This window comes from Moschus berezovskii, chromosome 17 (assembly GCF_049115385.1).
Source record: "Moschus berezovskii isolate FMDL1 chromosome 17, NW_MosBer_1.0, whole genome shotgun sequence".
Lineage (NCBI taxonomy): Eukaryota > Metazoa > Chordata > Mammalia > Artiodactyla > Moschidae > Moschus > Moschus berezovskii.
The window spans coordinates 21,568,559-21,594,547 of record NC_142476.1 but is presented as its reverse complement, the minus strand read 5'-3'; the positions used below and the strand labels follow the sequence as shown (position 1 = coordinate 21,594,547).

At 37.8% G+C, this 25,989-nt stretch overlaps 1 protein-coding gene and 1 pseudogene across 4 annotated transcripts in view; one reads left to right on the top strand and one right to left on the bottom strand.

The window, feature by feature from the left end:
- The window catches only part of RPS6KC1 (ribosomal protein S6 kinase C1), a 203,184-nt gene that overhangs the window by 137,586 nt on the left and 39,609 nt on the right, over positions 1-25,989 (bottom strand). For all 4 annotated transcript variants that reach the window (XM_055419061.2, XM_055419062.2, XM_055419063.2 and 1 more), the window contains exons 4-5: positions 17,982-18,097; positions 4,733-4,826 (exon numbers count right to left, since the gene is read on the bottom strand). In XM_055419061.2, the coding sequence (XP_055275036.2) occupies positions 4,733-4,826; positions 17,982-18,097 (210 nt within the window). The remainder of the gene's footprint in view (positions 1-4,732; positions 4,827-17,981; positions 18,098-25,989) is intronic.
- LOC148775090 (CDGSH iron-sulfur domain-containing protein 1 pseudogene) lies at positions 9,980-10,290 on the top strand (annotated as a pseudogene).

The window sequence follows — 25,989 nt, the reverse complement described above, 5'->3', positions numbered from 1 at the left end:
ATATAATAAAAAGAATTATTACCCTGACACCAAATAAATACACAAATTTTGAACTGAAAGTGATTTTGAAAAGGTCCCTTACATGGACCAGCAATAGATTCTATTCTCAAAATGTACATCTCATTTACTTTAAAATAGCTAATTCGAGACAGCTTACTTAATAGACCCTTTCCTGTGTCTACAATTGCTACAGTGAGCACTTAGACAGCTCTCACTCCACAATTTACAGGCAAAATCAAAAAGAAAAAAAAAGGTAAATTTGACTACTTTAGGAAACATTTAAGAATATTTACTCTTAAGATATGCTACATATAAGAAGCTGATCTCTCAACTTGTATCTGTGGTTATGATCACCTAATTACTTTCTCTTACTTGCTGCATACACCTGGAAAATGTCCCTCCCAAAACTGCAAAAGAAGTCAAGTAATGTACTGCAAAGAGGAAATGACACAGTTTACCAGATGAGCTTATACAAACATCAAAGGCTCCGATATTAAGGCCAGCATGCAGTCAAGCAACCTATATCCTTCCAAAAGGCCAACAGATGAGAGAAACATGCCAAGAAGCTCAATCCCCATCCACCACTTTGGCCAGGTCCCCACAAATGCCACAGGAACTTTATGGCTAAGTTTAATTCAACAAAAAGATGGAATTTAAAAAAGGAAGTAAGATGTTAACAATCAATTAAAACTTCTTTCATCTTTGAGAAAATATATAGTTTCATTTCACTGAACAAAAGAGATGAAGAGCAAACCAACACTTCATTTTAAAAATAGAAAACTATGTTAACGTTTCATCTAAAAACCCACTGAAAATTTTTATGTTTTTTAATTTCATATTAAATAAAAATACATTAAGCAGTTAATCACCAAATTGTTGGGTTTTCTAAAACCTTAAAGGGGTTTCCTCTATCACACTTTACTATATAAAATACTGAAAGTTTTTAAAAATCCTCTAATCCAACTCTTTATGCTTTCCTGAGAAAACTTTCTTTCAAGGTAAAGACTTGACTGCATTTTACGGTACTAATAAAAATAATGATCACTTAGCCTCTGCATCTGTTCTCTGAGAGGTGATGTACTTGCCATGTGTCATTCTAACTCTAACTGAAGGGCCTTGGCACAGCAGACTATACATATTAAGATTCACCCCGCTGGCTCATTCCACTGGCAAACTAAATGACAAGTATGAAAAATGAATCCACCTTCAAAACACCATTTAAAACACTACACTCAGAGGAGCTGTTACGCAGTGTATCACCTCCTCACATTCTGGCTCTAAATCCGCTTTGCCAGCATGTACCTTCACAGTCCCTCGACAACCTTCCCTTGCCCTGCATACCTGTGGGGCTTGGCTGGCTGCGAGCTTTCCTGCCCCTTTCCTACGAGAGGCCCTCTCTCTTGGTTATCTCTGGGACTGGCAGACCTTTTGGTGTGAAAGTAAATCTTGTACTTACCCAGGATACCAAGCAATCTCATGATATTTAAAAATCATTTTTCCTCTCAAATACCAGCGAATTTGTAAGATGTCTGATACTCGAACCTGTATTTGTCAACAAGGTATCTTTGGGCAGGATCAATGAGCCAGGAATAGAGGTTTTTAAAGGGAGGGGGTGAAAAACATAAACATTAACAGCTTTTCCAGGTCCCTGTTTTTCATTCTTCATGGATCCCAGGGTGTTTCAGAGGTGGCAAACTAACTTATGCACTGAAAGGGTAAAATTTCAGTGTTACTTTTGAGTATCATTAAGTCTTTTTCTGCGTTTTTAACAGAAATGTTGCCCCAGTTTCTCCCATAAAAGCATATTCCTAAAATGATAATTGCTTCCAAGGAAAACTCATCGGTTTGAAAAGTTAAAAGATAAACTCTGAAACAAATACATCCTACCTCTACTGTAGGTAGGGTGGCCCTTTCACCCAGAGAGCAGTCCTGGTCTTGGCGAACAATAAGTACAATAGCATCTTCTTTAATTCTCAGAAGTGTCTCAGTTGGGACAATAAATTACAAACTCACTCTATCCTATAAGTTAAAGGTTATAACCCACCTTAGGTTATATCTCCTTTAACATGAATACCTTTTTATTGTGAACAGCTTTCCACATTGTAAAACACCATCCCAAGAAAAGTCATCCTAATAATAACTCTTCCCCTTCTCTTCTAAACTTAAGCAAAGGACAAAAGACCTCTGCACCACTCCTATCCTTGATTCAGTTCAGTTCAGTCGCTCAGTCGTGTCCGACCATCTGCGACCCCATGAATCACAGAACGCCAGGCCTCCCTGTCCATCACCAACTCCCGGAGTACACTCAAACTCATGTCCACAGAGTCGGTGATGCCATCCAGCCATCTCATTCTCTGTCGTCCCCTTCTCCTCCCGCCCCCAACCTTTCCCAGCATCAGAGTCTTTTCCAGTGAGTCAACTCGTCGCATGAGGTGGCCAAAGTATTGCAGTTTCAGCTTCAGCATCAGTCCTTCCAATGAACACCCAGGATTGATCTCCTTTAGAATGGACTGGTTGGATCTCCTTGCAGTATAAGGGACTCTCAAAGAGTCTTCTCCAACACCACAGTTCAAAAGCATCGATTCTTCGGCGATCAGCTTTCTTCACAGTCCAACTCTCACATCCATACATGACAAGATTGCCGGGAGAAATATCAATAACCTCAGATATGCAGATGACACTACCCTTATGGCAGAAAGTGAAGAGGAACTCAAAAGCCTCTTGATGAAAGTGAAAGAGGAGAGTGAAAAGGTTGGCTTGAAGCTCAACATTCAGAAAACAAAGATCATGGCATCTGGTCCCATCACTTCATGGGAAATAGATGGAAAAACAGTGGAAACAGTGTCAGACTTTATTTTTTGGGGCTCCAAAATCACTGCAGATGCTGATTGCAGCCATGAAATTAAAAGACGCTTACTCCTTGGAAGGAAAGTTATGACCCACCTTGATAGGATATTAAAAAGCAGAGACATTACTTTGCCAACCAAGGTCCGTCTAGTCAAGGCAATGGTTTTTCCCGTGGTCATGTATCCTTGATTACCTTCTACTAAAATAGGCTCCTGAGACACCCTTCTCTCACCATGGCTGACTCCTACCTAGGTAATAAAGACTTATCAAGGATATAAAAGAATAGAGTCATCCTCAAGTCACATACCCTTCAATTCCTGAATCAAAAAGAGAGAAAAAAGATTCCGTAGTTTTCAGGAACTGTACTCCTCACTAAGCACTTTCCCACAAACCTTTCTAAGTCTCCTGCCTGTCCTCTCTTCAGTTCAGTTCAGTTCAGTTCAGTCGCTCAGTCGTGTCCAACTCTTTGCGACTCTTGGACATCACCAAATCTGCAAGTTTTTACAAGCAGAAAATGTTGTCTCCCTCCTTCTCTAAAGTAGGAGGTCTCTGAGGCAACAGCCAGATCAGGTTATCCCAGAAAAGTCACCCTCCAAGGAAACTTGTTCTAAAAATAGTCACCTTGGGATCCCAAGAAGTGGTTAGATTTTTCCAAGTCTAGCAAGAATCTCAGATCAAAACAAGTCATGGAGAATAGATGCATTTTTCTCAAAAAACACCTGATGGACTGTAAAGTAAAATGACTATCAATATTATTTTTCTATGATCTTAGCTGATTCAGGATGGAGTTGAAGATACCGAGGACCCAAAGGAGACCCCAGCCTACACATAACACAGAACATCGGATGTAAGTTAACGGACTGTGCTTTTAAGTCAAGGGGAGTTACCATGAAAAATAAGAAATTTTAATTACTTCTCAGTGTGGATTTTCTTCACCAAAAGAAAAATAAATTTTAAGTGCATCAATCCACAAAATGGATGGGACTTCTTGCTCCTACCAAAACATTCTGAGAATTTGCTGCAACAGATCTATGTTAGCGTGTCAATGACATCAGTACACAGTCCAACAAAACCATCACTACAATGAGATCAAGACCACCTCTCGTGTCAGCCATAAACCACTCTCCTCTACCATAAATTCTTACTCAAGAAACAGATCAAGAAACAGTCTCTGGTGTATGATTTTTCTTTTATATAAACCAAACCTAAGCGACTTCAAGCAAATCTAATTTACCTATTTTTAAAGACTCTCCCCAGCCCTGTCCCCAAATATATCTCTCTTTTAAATTTAAAATATTTTCTGGAAGAAAACTAGCTAAGGAAATTTTTTAAATCTTCATTAAAAATTCAAGAATGGCTTAAGAGAGGAATAAAAACAAGAGATTAAGCATTCTTGAATTAAAATGATTAAAAGTATAAAAATTGCTTTGGTTTAGACTCATGTTATTATAAACAATATCAAAAATACTAAAACTGCCTTAGATTTATTCTTTCTGGTACATGACTAAACTTTTAAAGCCCCTTTTGAAATTATCCGAAAGTCAGATCCAGCTAAATAAACTTCAGAAAGGCATTCTTTCACTAAACAATACAAATTCTGAACACTTACTATACCACATTTCAACAGATCTAAGAAGCCATTAATTGTGGGACAAATCATTATTTCATATATCACTAAGAAAAAAAAAAGCTGTCAATTAATATATCATCAACCCAATACCATGTACTCAATATCATGATGTTAAAATGTGAAGAAAAAAGTACCTTAGAATTAGTGTAATACTCTCAAACTCCTATATCCACCTGATTCGGGCAATGTAGATATGATTTACAGTCTGCAGCAATCAAACCACTGAAATGAAAAAAATATACAAAAATCTCTTACCTTCTGTGCTGCACTCAGGAAAGCTATCAGTGAGTGAATCCGGATAAGCTTCAACGGGACCGATCAATTCAGAGCCATCACTGATTATCCCACCCTAAAAAGATCAGAGGAACTATGTTTCACGGTCAATATGACTATTTTAAAAAATCAGTAATGAATGATAGTTATCGCAACTATTTATAAGAATTACAAAAACATTCATCTATTAAACTAGATTATAATTGCTTTTAAAAAATCAACAGGAACAGCTGTAATGGTTTATCAAAAGTAACAAATATACCACACCAAGGCAAGATGCTAACAAGGGAAACTGTGAGGGAGAAAGGTGAATATATGGGAAAACTCCTATATTTTCCACATAATTCTATATTATGCAGAATAATACAGAACCTATACTGTTCTAAAACTTTTTTAATTCAACAGGAATTTTATAATGTTTATAATAATGTGTGACTTTTTACAAAAGCATGCTATTTGAAACCTATCAAAAGTGCTCATCTTTTTAAAATGCAGAAAAAGACAAAGCCCACCAGCTAAAGTGGGGGATGTTATTCAGTATCATTAAAGTCACTTGTCTTTCTTATTAGTGATAAATGATGGACTCCATTAGGGAGTCATTTAATTTTACCAAATTAAAAACTACAACATACCACACAGTACCTCAAGTGATCCAAAAAGTATATTTGAGAATCATTTGAATACAATGCACACAAAATGAAAAAAATGCAAGATGTTTATTAAGGAAACATATTTTTAAATATTTATTTGGCTGCATCAGGTCTTAGATGTGACATGTGGGATCTAGTTCCCTGACCAGGGATGGAACCCAGGCCCCCTGCATTGGGAGCTCAGGGTCTTAGCCACTGGACCATCGGGGAAATTCCTAAGGAAACATTTTTAATAAACATAAAACTGATTTATCTGTGACCATCATTTAATTCTATGCTTAAGCTTCCAAATCCATGCCTAAAAAGATTATTTTCTCTTACTTTGTGTGCAACTAGAGACTGCTCTGTCAGGCAATTGGTATAGTGTGATTTTGTGCTGTGGTTTTATGGACTGAATGCTCTAAAGGCTTATAAACCTTAAAGAACTAAATTAATGGGCTTCCCTGGTTGCTCAGTGGTAAGAATCCGCCTGCAATGCAGGATACCCGGGTTTGATCCCTGGATGGGGAAGATCCCCTGGAAAAAGAAATGGCAACCCTCTCCAGTACTCCTGCTCAGGAAACGCCATGGACAGAGGAGTCCGGAGGACTGCGGTCCACGGGGTCGCAAAAGAGTCGGTCGGACACAACTTCGCGACCAAACAACAATTAAAATAACAGCTCTTCTGCTTTTTAACCTTCCACCAACATTTCTATACCCCCAAACACTATTAGCAGGACAGCAAAGTCCAAGAGAAATATAAGCTCCCTATTTCCTCTCTGTGTCGGCACTCAGAACTCAAGTACCCTTCCCCCCACTCCCAGCAACATCCTTACCTCAAGTCTCCCTGCCAGTTTAAAGAAGAGAAATGCGAAATGGTCCCTCTCAAATTATCAAATTTTACTTCCCTGAGTTTTAAGTGAACTGAAGCACTGCAAATGTTTGAACTTTTATCACTATATTCTATGTATTCAAAAATTCAAATCACAGATTACAATTGATTTTTTCTCCAAAAAGTAGAGTATCTATTCTACACAAAGCCATCCTTTAAAGAACATCCAAACCAAATCCTAAGAAAATCTAAAAGCAGTTTTGAGCATTTTAATTGACAAAGTTGATTCTACCTACAATCTCACGTAATAGAAAGTGCCTTTCAACCATTAACTACCTCCTCCACTACCAGGTATGTGCCTTTAAGTCACCTACCTATAAAATGGAAATAACGTGTATAAAACTAACTCAAGGACTTCTCAGGACTAAAAGATTTCATGCACTGCTGCTAAGTCACTTCAGTCATGTCCGACTCTGTGTGACCCCATAGATGGAAGCCCACCAGGCTCCCCCGTCCCTGGGATTCTCCAGGCAAGAACACTGGAGTGGGTTGCCATTTCCTTCTCCAATGTGTGAAAGTGAAAACTGAAAGTGAAGTCGTTCAGTTGTGTCCGACCCTTAGTGACCCCACGGACTGCAGCCTACCAGGCTCCTCCATCCATGGGATTTTTCTAGGCAAGAGTACTGCAGTGGTTTGCCAAATTTATTATTACTAGCTGATATAAAATCTGCTTATAAAAGAAAATAAAAACAAAATACTAAAGAATACAAAAAATGTTTTAGCTCATAATCCTAGGGAAATTTTACTTACCTAATAAACAATTTAATAAAAATTAGATAATAAAGAATAAATAATGAAACAATAATAATAAAAACTGTTCTAGAGGAACTTAAGTAGTAGGAAAATATGCCACAATTCTATTTTAAATCTTCAGTTCAAAAATATTAACCTTTTAGTATTTCTGAATATGCAGTAAAAAGAAACTCTTATTATACATCATCTCAAAAGTTTTGATTAATGAAGAGTCAATTTGGAGGTGGGGGGAGGGGAGTTCAGATGTGTTGGAATATCCAAATATGGTGGGAAATTAGCAAATGCTCTCCCCCCAGAAAGCAATGACAAAACTAGAGATGGTAATGTCAAAACAATCATTCCAGAGCTCTGGAAAGTGACAAAAAACACAGAGCAAATAAGTGGCTACTCAGGAAAAACTACAGAACCACAGGTAAGAACTGTGGGAGTTTGTGGCATTCTTGCCTGGAGTTGTTTCCATCTTCCATCCCATCTGGGTTGCCATGGTAATCATCCAAGGGAAGACAAACCTTAAAATCTAGCCAATTCACTTGCAGATGAGGCTGGCATGATTCAGATTTAAGCAGAAAAAGAGGTCCACTCCAGTGTCATCAACAAGAGTAGCAACCTCAGTGCATGGCAAGAACATAGACTCAGTAGCAGCACAAAGTTGCAGTTAGCAAAGGACCAGACATTTAGCAGGAAGATCCAGAAAATGGCAGAGCTATAAGGGTTCTTAATAAGCTCTCCACTTATCCATGAAGGAAAAACCAGAGAGGGATCAAGCTATCTGCAAAGCCCTGCAAACCATGAGAGGGTGCACAGAAGAAATGCAAGAGATCCCAGAGGAAAACAAAAGCCAGAGCAAACTTAAAACATGCCTGAACCTTTAAAACACACGGAGAATCATCACCATTAAGGGAGAAATAGAATGAAACAAAAGTGTACCAGCAAAGAACAATCACTGGCTGACCCAAGCTATGCTTACACAGGACTAGCCAATACCAAGCCAGGTTTAAAAATACAATAAAGATATTATGTTGAGCAGAAATAGTAGCAGTCACACACTGTACATCAAACTCCACAGATGTAGTACAGACATGTTACTGAACACACTGATAAAACTACAGCAAGAACTCTCAGGGGAAACAAATTAGAACACAGATTTGCTATATTATCCAAACTTTTCGGTTTCAACAACAAAATGACAAGACATTCCAAGAAACAGAAAAGTGTGATGAAGAGTGAATACACAAATGTGATATATTTATATCCACTTAATAGAATATTATTCAACAATAAAATGGATTTAAGTACTGATACATGCTACATACAATACAGGTGAACCTTGAAAGCATTAAGCTATGTGAAACAAGTCAGATGCAGAAGACCATATACTGAATGATTCTATTCATGTCCAGAATAGGCAAATCCATCAAGACAGGAAGTGTTTTCTACAGGTTGGAGCAAATGGTGTAGGAAGGGTGAATGCTAATGGGAATAAAGTTTCTTTGTGTGTTCAGTCGCTCAGTCGTGTCCCGTTGCTTTTCCATGGGCTGTAGCCCACCAGGCTCCTCTATCCTCTATCTGGGATTTTCCAGGCAAGAATACTGGAGAGGGCCGCCATTTCCTCCTCCAGGGGATCTTCCTGATGCAGGGATCGAACCTGCAACTCCTGCATCTCCTGCATAGGCAGGCAGGTTCCTTACCACTGAGTCACCTGGGAAGCCTCTAAGGTTTCTCTATGGGGTGATAAAAATGTTCTGGAATTAGGTAGTAATAATGGTTGCCTAACCATGTGAATATACTAAAAACAACACTGAACTGTACACCTTAAATGGTGAATTTTACATTATGTGACTTGATCTCAATTTTTTTTTTAAAGTACCAGATGAAAATCCTGGAGTTGAAAAGTTTAATAACAAAATTTTTAATTTCCTAGAAGTTCAACAATAGATCTGAGAAAGACAATCAATGAGCCTGAAGATCAATATAAACTATCCAATATGAAGATCATAGGGAAAAAATGAACATTATAATGAAGAGAATCAGAGAGAGCTACAGGACAACATCAAACATACCAATCTATATATAATGGTAGTACCAGACAGGAGAGGGAAAAAAGGGCTAAAAAATATTTGAGAAGATGAGGGCAGAAAACTTCCCAAATTTGATTTTAAAAAGTCAATCTACAAATATAAGAAGATAAACCCAAAATAAAATAAATAGAAAGAGAGCAATACCCAGTCACACAATTGAAAGACAAAGGCTAAATTCTGAAAGAAGTAATAGAGAAAGACGTATACAGTGGAACCATAGTATAATTAAGAGCTGACTTCACATAAAAAAACAATAAAGGACAAAAGGCAGAGGAATGATAAGTTCAAAGTGCTAAAAGAAACACCGTGGGACCTCCCTGGTGGCACGGTAGATAAGAATCCATCTGCCGATGGTGAATCTTACGTTATGTGACTTAAATCTCAAATAAAAATCTCACAAACCCAGGGCACATGGGTCCGATCCCTGATCCAGGAAGATTCCACATGCCGCGGAGCAACTAAACCTGTGCACCACAGCTACTGAGCCAGCACTCAGAGCCCTCGAGCCGCTGCTACTGAGCCCACATACTGAACTACTGAAGCTTGTGCACACCTAGGCCTGTGGTCCGCAACAAAGAGAAGACACTGCAATGAGAATCCCACCCACCACGATGAGGAGAGGCCCCTGCTCACGGCAACTAGAGGAAGCCCGCGCAAAGCAACGAAGACCCAGCACAGTCAAAAACAAAATAAATGAGTTTTTTAAAAAAGAAACATGTTCATCGATAATTCTCCATGTGCAGTAAAAAAGAAAGAAAGAGAGAAAGACAGTGCTATGTTGTGTCCGACTCTTGCGATCCCACAAACTGTAGCCTGCCAGACTACTCTTTAGAAATGATGGGTAAAGGCACACCCTTGCAAGGGACAGTGCAGGAGGATGACGTCCAGCATATAAGCTGAATGGACTGCAGCAGTGACCACTGCTGCTGGGACAGCTGCAACTGGTTATCTAGCTTACAAAAGATTTTAAACATCACAACAAATCTAGAGTAAACCCTCTCATCCAGAAAGACAACCCCAAGGTAGTACATGCTTTTGACATGGAAGATTTGGCAGATAAAGCTGTGTACTGACGACGTTGTTGAAGGTCCAAAACAGTTCCCATTCTGTGATGGACCTGACACAAAACACAATGGAGACCCTGGAGACAATATGGGGCCTCTGATCATTAAGAAAAAAGACACTTAAATGGATGCTTTTGATGCTGTAGACCAACTTGTCCAGATGTTTCCTGACTCTTAACTAGAATGACTACCACTTCTGTCTAATTCAGCTCCTCTGAGTTCTAGATGTGGTATATTGCAAACTACAGCTCTCATATTCACCACATCCACCCTGTATGCTGAACCACTGTGGTGCACAACTGCTGAAACCAAAAAAAAGGAAAAAGTAAAAACCAATCTCATGGCCCGGGGGTTACTTTGGCCCTGTAAGGATCCGTTTCTTTACATTTAAAACTGACATTATTATATAGTTGTATGTCAAAGCTAACGTATTAAATTATTCTTAATATTAAAAAAAAGATGGGTAAATAAAAACATTTCCAGATCAGGACTAGAGACTCTATTACTAGCAAATCTGCCTTACACACACAAAAGAACACTACCGCCCTCCAAGCTGAAAGAAAAGAATAACATGTGGTAATTCCAATCCACCTAGACAAATAAAGAACACCCAAAAAACAGAGAGAGTAACAGGGCAAATAAAAAGACTACATATATATGTGGTCTTATTTTTTCCTCCCTTAACTTTTTAAAAAGACACTGTAACACTGTATTTTTCTGTTTATATATGAGGTATCAGTTCAGTTCAGTCACTCAGTCCGACTCTTTGCAACCCCATGGGCTGCAGCACACCAGGCCTCCCTGTCCATCACCAACTCCTGAAGCCTGCTCAAACTCATGTCCATTGAGTTGGTGATGCCATCCAACATCTCATTCACTGTTGTCCCCTTCTCCTCCCGCCTTCAATCTTTCCCAGCATTGGAGTCTTTTCCAATGAGTCAGTTCTTTGCATCAGGTGGCCAAAGTATTGGCTTCAGCATCAGTCCTTCCAATGAATATTCAGGGCTGATCTCCTTTAGGATTGACTGGTTTGATCTCCTTGCAGTCCAAGGGACTCTCAAGAGTCTTCTCCAACACCACAGTTCAAAAGCATCAATTCTTCAGCGCTCAGCTTTCTTTAGTCCAACTCTCACATCTATACATGACCACTGGAAAAACCATAGCTTTGACTAGATGGACCTTAGTCGGCAAAGCAATGTCTCTGCTTTTTAACATGCTGTCTATGATGATAATAATAAAAAAGAAGGACAGAGCAAGTTTGTACCATAAAGCTCTATTTTACTAGAATTCAGTATTCTTCTCAAGTAAACTATCATAAATTAAAATGCATACATTAATCCCTAGAGCAAACAGTAAGAATATAACTTTTAAAAGCACATACATAAGGGACTTCACTGGTGGCCAGTGGTTAAGAACTTGCCCTGCAACTCAGGGGACCTGGGTTCAAAACCTGGTGGGTGACCTGAGACCCCACAGGCGGCAGACAAGCTGAGCCCGCGCCCCGTAACCACTGAGCCTGTGTGCCACAACTAGGACATGGCACAACCAGATAAATAAGCTTTTTAATAAAAGCACACACAGCACATAGCAAGTGACAGACAGAATTCAGTCTTATCGATAACTGCACACAAAAGACTAAATACCACAGAAGAGCAGCAGTTCTCAGACTAGATTAAAAAGACTTGGTGCAACCAGATAAATAAGCTTTTTAATAAAAGCACACACAGCACATAGCAAGTAACAGACAAAATTCAGTCTTATCGATAATTGCACACAAAAAGACTAAATACCACGTGACAACAGCAGCTCTCAGACTCGATTAAAAAAACAGGGTCAAACTACATACAGTGCATGTAAGAGTACCCTTTAGATTCAATTACACAAACAGACCTAAAGCAAAACTTAAAAGAAAAGTACATGCAGATTGTAAGAAACCTAGACTGCTATATTAAAATCACACAAAACAGACTTTAAGACAATAAACATTGCTAGAAAGAGGGACATTTCATAAGACTAAGTAAATCATTTCATCAGGAAGATAGAACAATTCTAAACATACATGCACATGCCAAAAAAGGCCCAAAATAAAGTAAAAATCAACATAACTGAAAAGAAAAATAGAAAATTCAACAATAATAATTAGAGACTTCAATACCTCAATCTCAATAATTGCTAGAACAACTAGACAAAAAATCAGCAAGGATAATGAAGACAATACTATCAACTAACTTGAACTAATATTTACTCTACCTGAATTAATAAATATAACTCCACCTGACAACAGAATATGTCAACATGTAACATTCTCCAGGGTAGATCACATGCTAGGAAACAAACCATGTCTCAATAAATTTAGGACTTCTCTGGTGGCTCAGATGGTAAAGCGTCTGCCTATAATGCGGGAGACCTGGGTTCAATCCCTGGGTCGGGAAGATCCTCTGGAGAAAGAAATGGCAACCCACTCCAGTACTCTTGCCTGGAAAATCCCATGGATGGAAAAGCCTGGTAGGCTACAGTCTGTGGGGTCGCAAAGAGTCAGACATGACTGAGCGACTTAAAGGACTGAAATCATACAATGCAAATTTTCTGATCACAACAACAAGAAAACAAAATTAGAAATCAGTAACAGATGAAACTTTAAGAAATCCACAAACATTTGGAAATTAAAGAACATATCTCCAAATAACCAATGGGTCAACAGAAAAATCATAAAAGGAATCAGAAAATACTTTAAATTGAATAAAAGTGAAAATAAAGCAAAAACTTATGAGATGAGGCTCAAACAGTGCTAAGAGGGAAATTTATAGCTGTAAATGCCTATGTCAGACAAGAAAAACCATCTCAAATCAACAACTAAAGCTGCCAATTTAAAGAATTAAAGAAACAGATAAAGACCAAAGTAAATCCAAAACATGAAAAAGGAAGGAAATATAGTTTAGAACAGAGATCAGTGAAATGAAATAGAAAAATACAGGGAAAAAAAAATCAATAAAACTAAATCAACCCTTTGAAAAGATCAACAAAAACACCAAACTGTTAGCTAGATGGGTCAAGAAAAAATAGACACAAATTACCAAAATCATGAATGAAAGAGGGGCTATCACTGCCATTGCTCTAGGGTTAGAAACACTGTAAGTAAACAGTATGAACAGATTACAGAATTCGGATGAAAACTCCTAGTAAAACACAAGTTACCAAGCTGTATCAAGTATCAAGCAAAGAGAGAAAATTAGAATAGACCTATACAAGAAAATAAACTGAATTAGAATTTAAAATCCTCCCACATCAATTCCACTCCTAAGTATACACCTTAGAGAAACAAAAAGTGTCCACATAAAAACTTATATGCCAATATTCATATCAGCATAATTCATAGTAGTCAAAGGAGTCAACAACCCATATGTGCATCAACTGATGAACAGATAAACAAAATGTGGTATATCTATGGATCCACACAAAGGAAAATTACAATTAGTATTTAAAAATAAATTAAGGAATTAATGGATACTGGCTGTAACATGGATAAACCTTTAAAGCACAATGCTAAATGAAAGAACAATTCCATTCATAAGAGCATCAAAAGAATAAAATATTCTGTATTAAATTTGGCAAAAAGAAGTACCTTATACAGGAAAATCACAAACAGTGCTGAGATAAATTAAAGAATACCTAAATAAATGGTGTTATTTCATGTTCATAGATTGTAATATTAAGATAACAATTCTCCCCAAATTGAACTGTATACTTAATACAATTCCAATCAAAAATTCATTAGAATTTTGTGCTCACATGGACAAACTGATGCTAAAGCATTTTATGAAAATTCAAAAGAATCAAAACTGCTGTAATAACTCAGAAAAAATACAAATAAAGTGGGATAACTTACATTTTTTCATTTCAAAACTTACTATAAAGCTACAGTAATCAAGACAGTATGGTATTAGTAAAAGAACAGCCACACAGATCAACAGAAGTTTATAAGAAACTGCCAAACTGCTTTCCAAAGCAATTTTTACCATTTTACATTCCCCAATAATGAAATTTTGCCATCTGTAACAACAATGCATGGACTCAGAGGGTGTCATGTTTGGTGAAAAAAGTCAGTCAGAGAAAGACAAATACTGTTTGATATCACTTTTATGTGGAATCTAAAAAACAAACTAATGAATAAAACAAAAAAAGGAAACAGACTCACAGAGAAACTAGTGGTTACAACTGGGAAGAGGGAAAAGGTGAAGAGAAAAATAGGAGCAGGGGATTCAGAGGTACAGGATACACTGCACAGCACAGGGAACGTAGCCAATATTTTACAGTAACTATTAACAGGGTTCAGTTCAGTTCAGTTCAGTTCAGTCGCTCAGTCGAGTCCGACTCTCCGCGACCCCATGAATCATAGCACGCCAGGCCTCCCTGTCCATCACCAACTCCTGGAGTTCACTCAAACTCATGTCCACAGAGTCGGTGATGCCATCCAGCCATCTCATTCTCTGTCGTCCCCGTCTCCTCCCGCCCCCAACCTTTCCTAGCATCAGAGTCTTTTCCAGTGAGTCAACTCGTCGCATGAGGTGGCCAAAGTATTGCAGTTTCAGCTTTAGCATCAGTCCTTCCGATGAATACCCAGGATTGATCTCCTTTAGAATGGACTGGTTGGATCTCCTTGCAGTCCAAGGGACTCTCAAGAGTCTTCTCCAGCACCACAGTTCAAAAGCATCAATTCTTTGGCGATCAGCTTTCTTCACAGTCCAACTCTCACATCCATACATGACCACAGGAAAAACCATAGCCTTGACTAGACGGACCTTGGTTGGCAAAGTAATGTCTCTGCTTTTTAATATACTATCTAGGTTGGTCATAACTTTCCTTCCAAGGAGTAAGCGTCTTTTAATTTCATGGTTGCAATCAGCATCTGCAGTGATTTTGGAGTCCCCAAAAATAAAGTCTGACACTGTTTCCACTGTTTTTCCATCTATTTCCCATGAAGTGATGGGACCAGATCACCAGATGCCATGATCTTTGTTTTCTGAATGTTGAGCTTCAAGCCAACCTTTTCACTCTCCTCTTTCACTTTCATCAAGAGGCTTTTGAATTCCTCTTCACTTTCTGCCATAAGGGGAGTGTCATCTGCATATCTGAGGTTATTGATATTTCTCCCAGCAATCTTGATTCCAGCTTGTGCTTCTTCCAGCCCAGCGTTACTCATGATGTACTCCACATATAAGTTAAATAAGCAAGGTGACAATATACAGCCTTGACGTACCCCTTTTCCTATTTGGAACCAGTCTGTTGTTCCATGTACAGTTCTGACTGTTGCTTCCTGACCTGCATACAGGTTTCTCAAGAGGCAGGTCAAGTGGTCTGGGATTCCCATCTCTTTCAGAATGTTCCACAGTTTATTGTGATCCACACAGTCAAAGGCTTTGGCATAGTCAATGAAGCAGAAATAGATGGTCTTCTGGAACTCTCTTGCTTTCTCCATGATCCAGCGGATGTTGGCAATTTGATCTCTGGTGCCTCTGCCTTTTCTAAAACCTGCTTGAACATCTGGGAGTTCACGGTTCACATATTGCTGAAATCTGGCTTGGAGAATTTTAAGCATGACTTTACTAGCGTGTGAGATGAGTGCAATTGTGCGGTAGTTTGAGCATTCTAACAGGGTACAACCTTTAAAACTGTGAATCACTATACGGCACACCTGAAACATACATAATCTTATAAACCAACTATAATTTAAAAATATGTACATATATGAAAAAAAAAGCTTTGTTGTGTGAGACAAACAACATGGGAGTTTTGCTTTGCTGCTTACTTGGGAGTCCAATACTTTGGCCACCTCATGCGACGAGTTGACTCTGATGCTGGGAAGGATTGGGGGCGGTAGGAGAAGGGGACGACAGAGAATGAGACGGCTGGATGGCATCACCAACTCTATGGACATGGGTTTGAGTGAACTCCGGGAGTTGGTGACGGACAGGAAGGCCTGGCGTGCTGTGATTCATGGGGTTGCAAAGAGTTGGACATGACTGAGTGACTGAACTGAACTGAAGACCATATATACTTATCTCTACATTAAGAAGCTAAGCATCACTGTTATGATATTAAATCAGTATACCTCTCCCACCAAACACACTGTTTAGGATATTTCCAAGATATTTTCCAAGACTAGCTTGACTTTTCTTAAACTGCCCAATTTTTTCTTCCTCTTCTTTTGTTTCTCATTTCACACAACCCAAAAATAAGTGTCTTTCAGCAACAGTTACAGTGAGGAATTCCCAGATCCAAAAGAAACAGAATGAACAGCTTTTAAGTTATTCAAAATCTATGATCTGATCTCTATATTCTTTTTTTAGCCCTTGATATGTGTTAATTTGCAAGATTGTCTTTCATAATTTCTATAAAGCAATATTCTTCTTGCTTAATAATGCTGTCTTTTTTTATAAGCATAGATTCCCTGCCATACAGAAACAGCTGTATTTAGCAAACAGCTAATACTGTATCAATTTGATTTGGTCTTTTACCCTAAATATCTGCAATAGGTCATAAGCAGAAGCCAATTCATCACCTCAGCCCAGTCTGCAGAGTAATGAAAAATTAAGCAACAAAGTCAATCAGCAAGAATCTTATTACCACAAACTTGTCTACTACTATTTCTAAATCACAAGCTCATAATGTCTTTCAAAAGATCAACTTCCTTCAGCAAACTAAAACAGACCATAAAAAATAAATTCCTTTTGTAGATAATATTCTTTTGTAAGATCCTCATATACCTTGCCAGCTACATGTTCTAAGAAATTACATTTATACAACTGAGTAGATTTTTTGTTAAAGAAGGGGAAAAAAATTATGGCACAATCATCTAGCTTTAGTCTAGAAAGCTAAATGTGATAGAAAAATTAAGACATTAATACTGAATAAAGACATTGATATTAACTGACAACTAGCACAAATTCAATACATAATAAACTAGAATATTATTAGTACAAATGATAATGAACTCAGAATGAAGGCATCTCATGTCAGGAAACTTAAAACACTAATATCCAAAGATCTCCGGAGAAGGCAATGGCAAGCCACTCCAGTACTCTTGCCTAGAAAATCCCATGGATGGAGGAGCCTGGTAGGCTGCAGTCCGTGGGGTCGCTAAGGGTCAGACACGACTGAGCGACTTCACTTTCACTTTTCACTTTCACACATTGGAGAAGGAAATGGCAACCCACTCCAGTGTTCTTGCCTGGAGAATCCCAGGGACGGGGGACCCTGGTGGGCTTCTGTCTATGGGGTCACACAGAGTCGGACACAACTGAAGTGACGCAGCAGCAGCATCCAAAGATCTCTGGTAATACAATTTGTACTAAACTACCTCTTTAAGTTGTACATGAACTATTTTTGTTCTATCTTTACACAAATTAGTCTAATTAGAACAAATTTAATATGGACTTACAGTGGTTTCTGTCCCCAAAAGAAGTCTATTACTGAAAGAAACCTCAAAAAGTGAAGATAACTACTGGAGTTTCATGATATTTAAATGTTTTAATGTATTTCAATTATGATGAATTAGATAATCTCTAAGCCCTGTGCAACAATTTTCTTAAATCTGTGAATCACAAACTATACACATTTCCACAAGAGAAATAGAAGACATGCCAGACACTGTTATTTACTATTAACTTCTAGTTATTTTACTGAATAATGAAATTCAAAAGTAAATGACATTTTGTCTGGGGAAGAAAAAAAAAACTTAAATCTTGCTTTTCTACAAATTAGAAAATAAAGACATTTATTCAAAATATACAAAATATTCCAGAAAGAACACCAAACCTTGAAAAAATCTTCAAGCTGTTTACTGTTATAAAGGGCAGGAATGTTGGCAGAGAACTGCAGCAGATCTTCAGCACACTGTCTCCTCTCTTCAATAACTGTTTCATCAAATCGTCCTAGAATTAAATAAGAGTCAACACTGAAGGAAAGAAAGATCAAAGCTGGTTTGTAACAGCTGAGGTGCACAACGAGAAAGCAGCAGCAGGCCAACACTGCCTATCTGCTGTCGGCACCATGCAGTCTTCTGAAGTCAAATCCAGTCTGCATAACTGGAATCACTCATGCCCCCACCAGGGAAGAAAGTAACGTTTCTGATAAAACAGCAGGCAGAGGTGTCAACTAGTCAATAAATAGTGCTGTCATAATCTAAAGACTGTCAATACAAAAAACTTACCATTTAAGAAGCTGGCAATTTGAAACTAAAGTTGAAAAGAGAATTGTAAAGAACTCAAATAGTTTTCTACAGTAATTTAATACTGCAATTACTCATATAATTTTCCCTTTCCCACTCTTTTTTGATTTATAAAAGGAGCTGAAGAGAGGAAATTATGAGAACATCTGTATGGCAGTGGGGTCAAACACCTCAGCTTGAAGCAAAAAGCTTTCAAGCCAAATTTCATGTGCGATGCTGTCAGTGTACATAAAGCATGCTTGTGAGAAAATAGAGAACCTGCACGGCGCAGTGAGCTCTGGTTTACAAGGTGATCGAAAGGTGGTTTTCATAGAAATTTTTTTAATGATATATACAATTTGAATGCTGATAAGACATTTTCAAACATGAGCATTTTGTACTACTCTCAGATAAGATTACCAGCTGGCATTTGTCACACGCCATGTATCATACTGATTACAATTTAGGTTTAAAAAATGACAAAATCAAAAGAGTAACACATCCCATACTTGACTGGCTTTGCAAAATGTTAATGAAAACAGAGGCATAAAGAGATTCTTAGTTATAGGCACCACAACTTACTGGAAATAAATCAACTTCTTTGCAGTTATCACAGAGCCACAAATGAATGACAGGGAGGAAAGAAACAGGCGGATTAAAACAGAGCCCTCAGTAGCTTTAGTCAAAGCATTAAATACTGTGCATTCGAGAGTACAAAGAGAAAAGAGGTCACTTTTACACTGCCACACTTCTTCCAAGAGCTTACTAAGTACTTAATATAACGATAAAGTAAGGAAACCTGTTTTTTAGCAACTTTTTAAAATATCACATTTTCCACTCACTCAGAAACACAATTAATGATTAAATTTTGGTATGCTAACTAAATTTGCGCCAAATCTCTACTCTCCCTATTGTTTATAGGGAAATTTGTTTCAAAATGCTCAACTCTATTGTGAGAGCACAGAATTACAAAAAAAAAAAGATGGTCTAAGCTAGGAAACATCACACACACCTAATCCAACATACTTTAAAACCAGCACTTACATGTAAGATTACACTATCTCCCAGCTGACAAACTTAAGATAATAACTAGACTTTGTGGAAAATACCTGAGGTTCAAGCTTGTTGATTTTAATCATGACATCACCTTAAAATGGTTAACAACAGAAAGTGAACAGGTTTTTAAACAGAAATAGAAATGGGTATATATAACAATAGAAATAGTTATATAGAAAATGAACAGGTTTTTGCAAGTCTATGAAGTGTAAATAAGCAAGGTAGTATGATCACAAAAATGCTAGTCAACCTGAAACAAAAGAGAGAAAGACTCCTAGTTATACTACCCAAGGCAAGAATTTGAAACTGAACAATTAAATGCCTCAGTTCAATGTGTCTCAAGTCTAATGAAACGTCTACTTAATAACAACTGAAAGAAATGGTTTGAGAGATAGACCTGGGTTCAAACTACTTGCTCTCTCATTCCGTAGTTATAACATTTAGGCTGATGACGTCCTAATTCACAAAACGGAGACAATGAAGAATGTACTCAAAATTAACAGTTCCATATCAAGCACATGCATGCATGCAGAGTCACTTCAATCGTGTCCAACTCTGTGACCCTATGGACTATAGTCCGCCAGATTCCTCTGTCCATGGGTTTCTCTAGGCAAGAACACTGAAGTGGGTTGCCATGCCCTCCTCATCAAGCACATAGTAAGCTCTTGATAAACCAATCATGGTTTCTTTAAATCTTCAAGTACCATCATAGCGTCCAGTATATAGAACGGGCTAATATATTTTTGTTGACTGTATGAGTAAATAATAAAAACTTAGAAACTCTGTCCAAAGAATTTTCCAGACAAGAATACTAGAGTGGGTTGCCATTTCCTTCTCCAGGGGATCCTCCCGACACGGGGATTAAACTCACATCTCCTACGTCTCCGGTATTGGTAGGCCCATTCTTGACCACTGAGCTACCTGAGAAGCCCAGAGGGGGCAAAAACAAATAGACGATAATTTCCAGCTTGCCTTGAGGTTATATGTGGACTAAATTCTGGCCAATAATATATAAATGAAATTTACTTTGCAGCTTACCAGAAATCTCTATACACCTCCTTCTCCCCCTGCTCCTCTTTCTTCTATCTCCTTTTCCCCTTCCAGGAAGGACTAGGATGTGGGAGGTTAAAAACAAGACTGAACAAGGCAGGAAGGAGCTTGGATTCCTGATCACTCTGAAGCCACCTTGCCTCAGGCTACATCCAAAGCATTTGCCATGAGAAAACAAAATTAATATTATTCATTATGCTAAACCTACTAGTTTCCAGTTCACACTCAACAACTACATTTCTTCCAATGACAAAAACACGTCTAAAGTGACACTGCTAGCTTACCTATCAATAATATTATCTGGAAACAAACTTCTGAGAGCTATAACATGTAGCACAAATTCTCTGGCCTGAAAACAACCTAAGATATTCAATCCCGGGGGAAAAAAAACATTGGCCAAACAGGTTAAAATGACAGCTAAAAATGTCCATTATCCCTTATTTTGCCTAAATAAGAATTTGAGTATTCATCGGTGCTTATGATTATTGTCCAGCATATTTATCCTTTAAACAAAAAAGCAAACTGCAGCACCTATAAATTTAGTAGTAGTAATTGTGTGAGCATCTGTAATCTTAGAACAGAAATCCAGAAAATGCACACATTATATTATGCTTCAATCCAAAGACCACCTGACATTATCTTTAAATGAACTAATAATTTGTTGAGAAATATAAATGAAAAACTTCCTCATATTTGATGACATCCTAAAAAACGCTAGTTTACTAGTTGAAACAAATACATAAAAATGTGGCTGCTTTAATCCTAGTGTGATCAATGACTCATCTCACCTCCCTATTAAACTAGATTTAAATGCTTAAGTTGTGAGTATATCAACTTCTAATTAGAATAAACATGTCAAAAGTGCATTTTTGTTCTATTTCTATTGATCTATGCGTTTCTATTCCACTAAACTTGGACAAGCAGAGATGAATTAGAACATTTTTCATAGTACAACCAAAATTAAAGGCTAATGCATTAAAAGGTTCAATTACACTGAATCCTATCATCAGAACAAATATGATGAAAGAACACGTTCACTTCTTTGTTCCTAAGATATTTCAGAATAACAAAAATAAAAAAACAGTATTGGTAGCACAGACAAAGAGAAGCAGATAAATTTTAATGCAATGACTACTGGCTCTAATACATGTAACAAAGCCACCTAATTTGAAAATTAAATTTAAACAGAGCAAGACTCAACAGTAATTCTAATGGGAAACAACACCCTAGGGGCTACTCTCAAACTGTTAATCTTTTAATATCATCCAAACTTCCCTTGAAAGTCAACAACAATGAGAAATTATAAACAGGTGCTTCTCTTACAGCCTTTAAATTTCCATTTACAGGAATGGAAATTTTATTTTCTTGTGAAGAGTAGAAAAATTATAGGTAATTTATGATAGAAAATGTAAAACAAATTTTTCCTGAGGTTTATTATGCAGTATTACACATTATGTACTATATTATTTGTGTATGTGTATATATTATCTTTAAGTCACTCTACCACCTCCAAATTACTCCACAATGATTTGCTATTAAAAGCAGCAGAAGGAAAATTAAACCAAAACCTTCTCACAAAGCTGGTAAAACACTTAAAAGTCTTTCTCTTTGATTTCTAAGCTGTTTTTGAAATCTTCTCTATTTTTTTTTTAATCATGAAGAACAACTCATGAAAGAAGGATTTACAGCTTTTTTAAAATGCAACTGTCAGTAACCAGAAACCAGTTAAACAAAACTAAAGGTTATCCTTGACCAGTAAGAAACTGGCCAGAGACGCTTGGTGCTAATTCCTAACTGTATTAAAAACTCATTCACAAGGCAAAAGAAGACAGAGGCCGAGTTCTTAGGTGTGAATTCCCTCTACTCAACAGCACCAAGAGCATACCTCTAGTTAGACTACGGAGAATGCATACTCTGGGGAACCCTGGAGCACTGCACTCAGAGAGTGTTAGAAAGGACTTACAGAATTAGAGTTTCGTTGGGTGCTGGGGGAAAGATTCAAAGAAGTGCGGCTTTGTTTGCTCTGTCAGGAAGTGGGAGCCATTCTAAGATTCTGTTAATTCTAATACTTCTACGATTCTATGGTTTTAATAAATTTTATTATGAGGCAAGAAGAATGAAGAGAGGCTAAGGCTGTGATTTATAAAAAAAAAATCTGTGGTCATCATGGTAGCCAGGATGAAGTAAAGCTTGGCCATTTTTGTGACTTGACAATGTTCATGTTTTTGTCTGTGTTCAGACATGATTACAGAGTGGTCTTGTTTTAGCCTTGATCCAAAGACACAGAGTGCCCTTGTCTAATGTTCCTATTCTGTGAAACTGCTTATATTCCACAGGAGAACACAACCTAGCTGTGAAGGCCAGGCTAACTCTAATAAACAATGAGGTCGAACAGATCGGGAGTGTCGGGCCAGCTCTTTCTTACATCTGTCAGGAGCTGCTTTTCCCATTCTCACAGGAAATCAAGTGTGAGGAGAGATGTAACAAAACAAACAAAAAACAGTTCTTTATGATCTCTGTGATTGCTTTCTCAAGATCAAGACTGTGAAACCTACAAACTAATACTCTTTTTAAAACTGTCAGAACAAAGACCCAGCACAGCCAATAAAGTTATTTTTAAAACAAAAGCAAAATAATAATTTTTTTTAATGTTAAAGTCATGAAAAGACAAAAAAAAATGCATAAGGAATAGTCTAAAGAAACGAACCCACAGATATGAGCCTGGATGCAAAAAAATAATTTAGAATAATGAAAGAAAACTGAATATTAACTACATATTTGACAACGGTATTATATCAGCGTTAAATTTCTTGAGTAGTAGGGGAAATATGGAAGTAGAGATGAAATGTCACAAAATCTGCAATGTATTCTCAAGTGGTTCAAGGAAAAAATGATACACACAGACACAGGAAAATGTGGCAAAATGTTCTTCAGTGAACTTGAGCCAAAGGTATATAATTGTTCACTATATTATTCTTTAGACTTTTCTGTAAATTTTGCAAGTTAAAAAACTGGAGAAAAATAAAATGAGTTAAGGGTCAGACTGGTGAGACGTAGAGCCAGGTGCGGAAAACAACCATCTCAACTATCGCCAAAGAAAACAGAGAACTTCCTAGCAGAAGAGACAACTAGAGCCCTGAAAGGCTAACCGGAAGCTCCTCAGTGGAGCCGGGCAACTCTGACGAACGAGACACGGCAAGTGTGGTGCGTTAGGAGAAGGGCAGACCGAGCGACAGATGAGAGCTAACGGAGCTGACGGGCGTCAAGCACTGAGCTGCACACGCTACCGATACGATCCTCAGGACAGGAAGCTATAACCCCGAACTCCTCAATAACAACACAGGCTCAGACGTTAATTTGTACAAGATCATACCACTAGTAAACAGCGGAGAGAAGATCTGGGCCTAAATCTGATTCTAAAAGGCATGTTCTTTACCCTGAAACACTCAATAGTAACTACAGATCTCATGGTTCTGTAAATCACAAACAGGACTCTTGCAGCTGAGGCTCATGTACTAAAAATGTGAGACTAGCTAAAAAGATAGATGATTAACCAAACCTTCCCTTCACACAGCCACAGCTGCTGCCTGCAGGGTTCACTGCAACTGTAAGTATTACAAATGGACTGCACCAGTTACTGAAAGAGACAAATTGCTTACTTACTAAGATTAATAAGAAACTTTCACTCTTTAATATATAAGGATGTGGAGAAAAGTTGAAAATAACCCACTAGCAACAGACAATAATAGCTAAGAATCTCAACCGATCCAGAAGTCATTCCCTGCACCCAGTGACAAGCTTATTGTTTAATCTGCACAAGATCCCAAGCTTCTTGGGCGCAGTTGAATTCCACAGTACAGAAGGTGCAAGGTAGAAAGTAAAAATATCCCTCCACCCACGTCACCACAGGCTGCACACATTAGGTATGTCTTCACACAAACATGTATGTCTATTTAAATACAGATGGGATCTGACTAAACATACTGCTATGCAACATTTGTTTCTTTATCTTAAAAATAAATCTTGCATCAGTGTATCACAAATAGCTGCAGAATCCTATAATTGTCTAAATTTGTACAGTACATCCATACAATCATACAGTGAGAAAACTCAGTTTCAGTTTTCTTCTATTGGAGGAGAGGGAAGGAGGAACTGAGAGAGTAGGGCTGACATACATACACTACCAAGGGTAAACCAGATAGCTAGTGGGAAGCTGCTGTGTAGCACAGGGAGCTCAGCTCAGCGCCCTGTGATGACCTAAGGGGTGGGATGGGGGTGGGGAGGAGGGCGGCTCAAGGAGCGGGTATATGGATACAAATGGCTGACTCACACTGTTGTACAGCAGAAACTACCAAACTAATTATATTCCAATAAATAAAGGGAAAGAAATGCTGCAAGGACACTCATCTGTATACACATATATGTGTTCAGACATTTGTTATGTGTTCTCAAAATATAGTCCACAAACTGCTGGGGGTCCCCCAAGGCCCTTCAAAGAATCAAAAAGGTCAAAACCATTTTCATAATAATACCAAGACAGCAGTTGCATTTTTCACCACAGGGACATCTGCACTGATAATCTAAAAGCAATGGCAGTAAAACTGCTGACCTCTTAGCATGAACCAAGACAATGGCACCAAACTATACTTATTAGTAATAATCATATTCCTCATTGGCACTCATATTAAATTTTTTTAATGCCAGTTTTACATAAGAATGTCCGTGATGAAGCATAAAAATTAACTTTATTAAACCTCAATACTTGAGACCATTTCTTTTTAAAAGTCTGTGGGTAAAAAAAATATAAACTACTATGACTTGGATATCTGACAGATATTTTCTCAAAAATAAACAAAGTGAGCCTAACACTTCAAAGAAAACAACCAATGGCATCATTTTCAGTGATGAAATTCAAGCTGTCAATTCACTATAAGCTTGACAGCTTCCTACTACTTCAAAAAATTTCCTTTAGAGATCTGCAATGATAGTTAACATTTTTCGATACTACTTAATGAAAATGGCCAACATAGGCAAAAGCTGCATAACTTAGGGAATCAATACTTGTCAAATGATCAATGCATGTCACAAGCTGACACATAAGTAAAAGATACATTCAGATCTAAGACAGACGAATGGATTTTAATATAACAAAGGACCAAAGGTCCATTGATTGTCAGATTCCATAATGTAACTAAGCCTTTAAGATATTACTGCTGTCTACCCAGCCATAGAAAAGAATAAAATGTTCCCCTATGTAACAACACAGATGGACCTCCTGGAAGGTATCATTCTTACTGAAATTAGACAGAGGAAGACAAATATTGTATATTTTCACTTATTTGTAGACTGATCAATCCTGGGTGTTCATTGGAAGGACTGATGCTAAAGCTGAAACTGCAATACTTTGGCCACCTCATGCAACGAGTTGAGTCACTGGAAAAGACTCTGATGCTGGGGAAAGTTGGGGGCGGGCGGAGAAGGGGACGACAGAGAATGAGATGGCTGGATGGC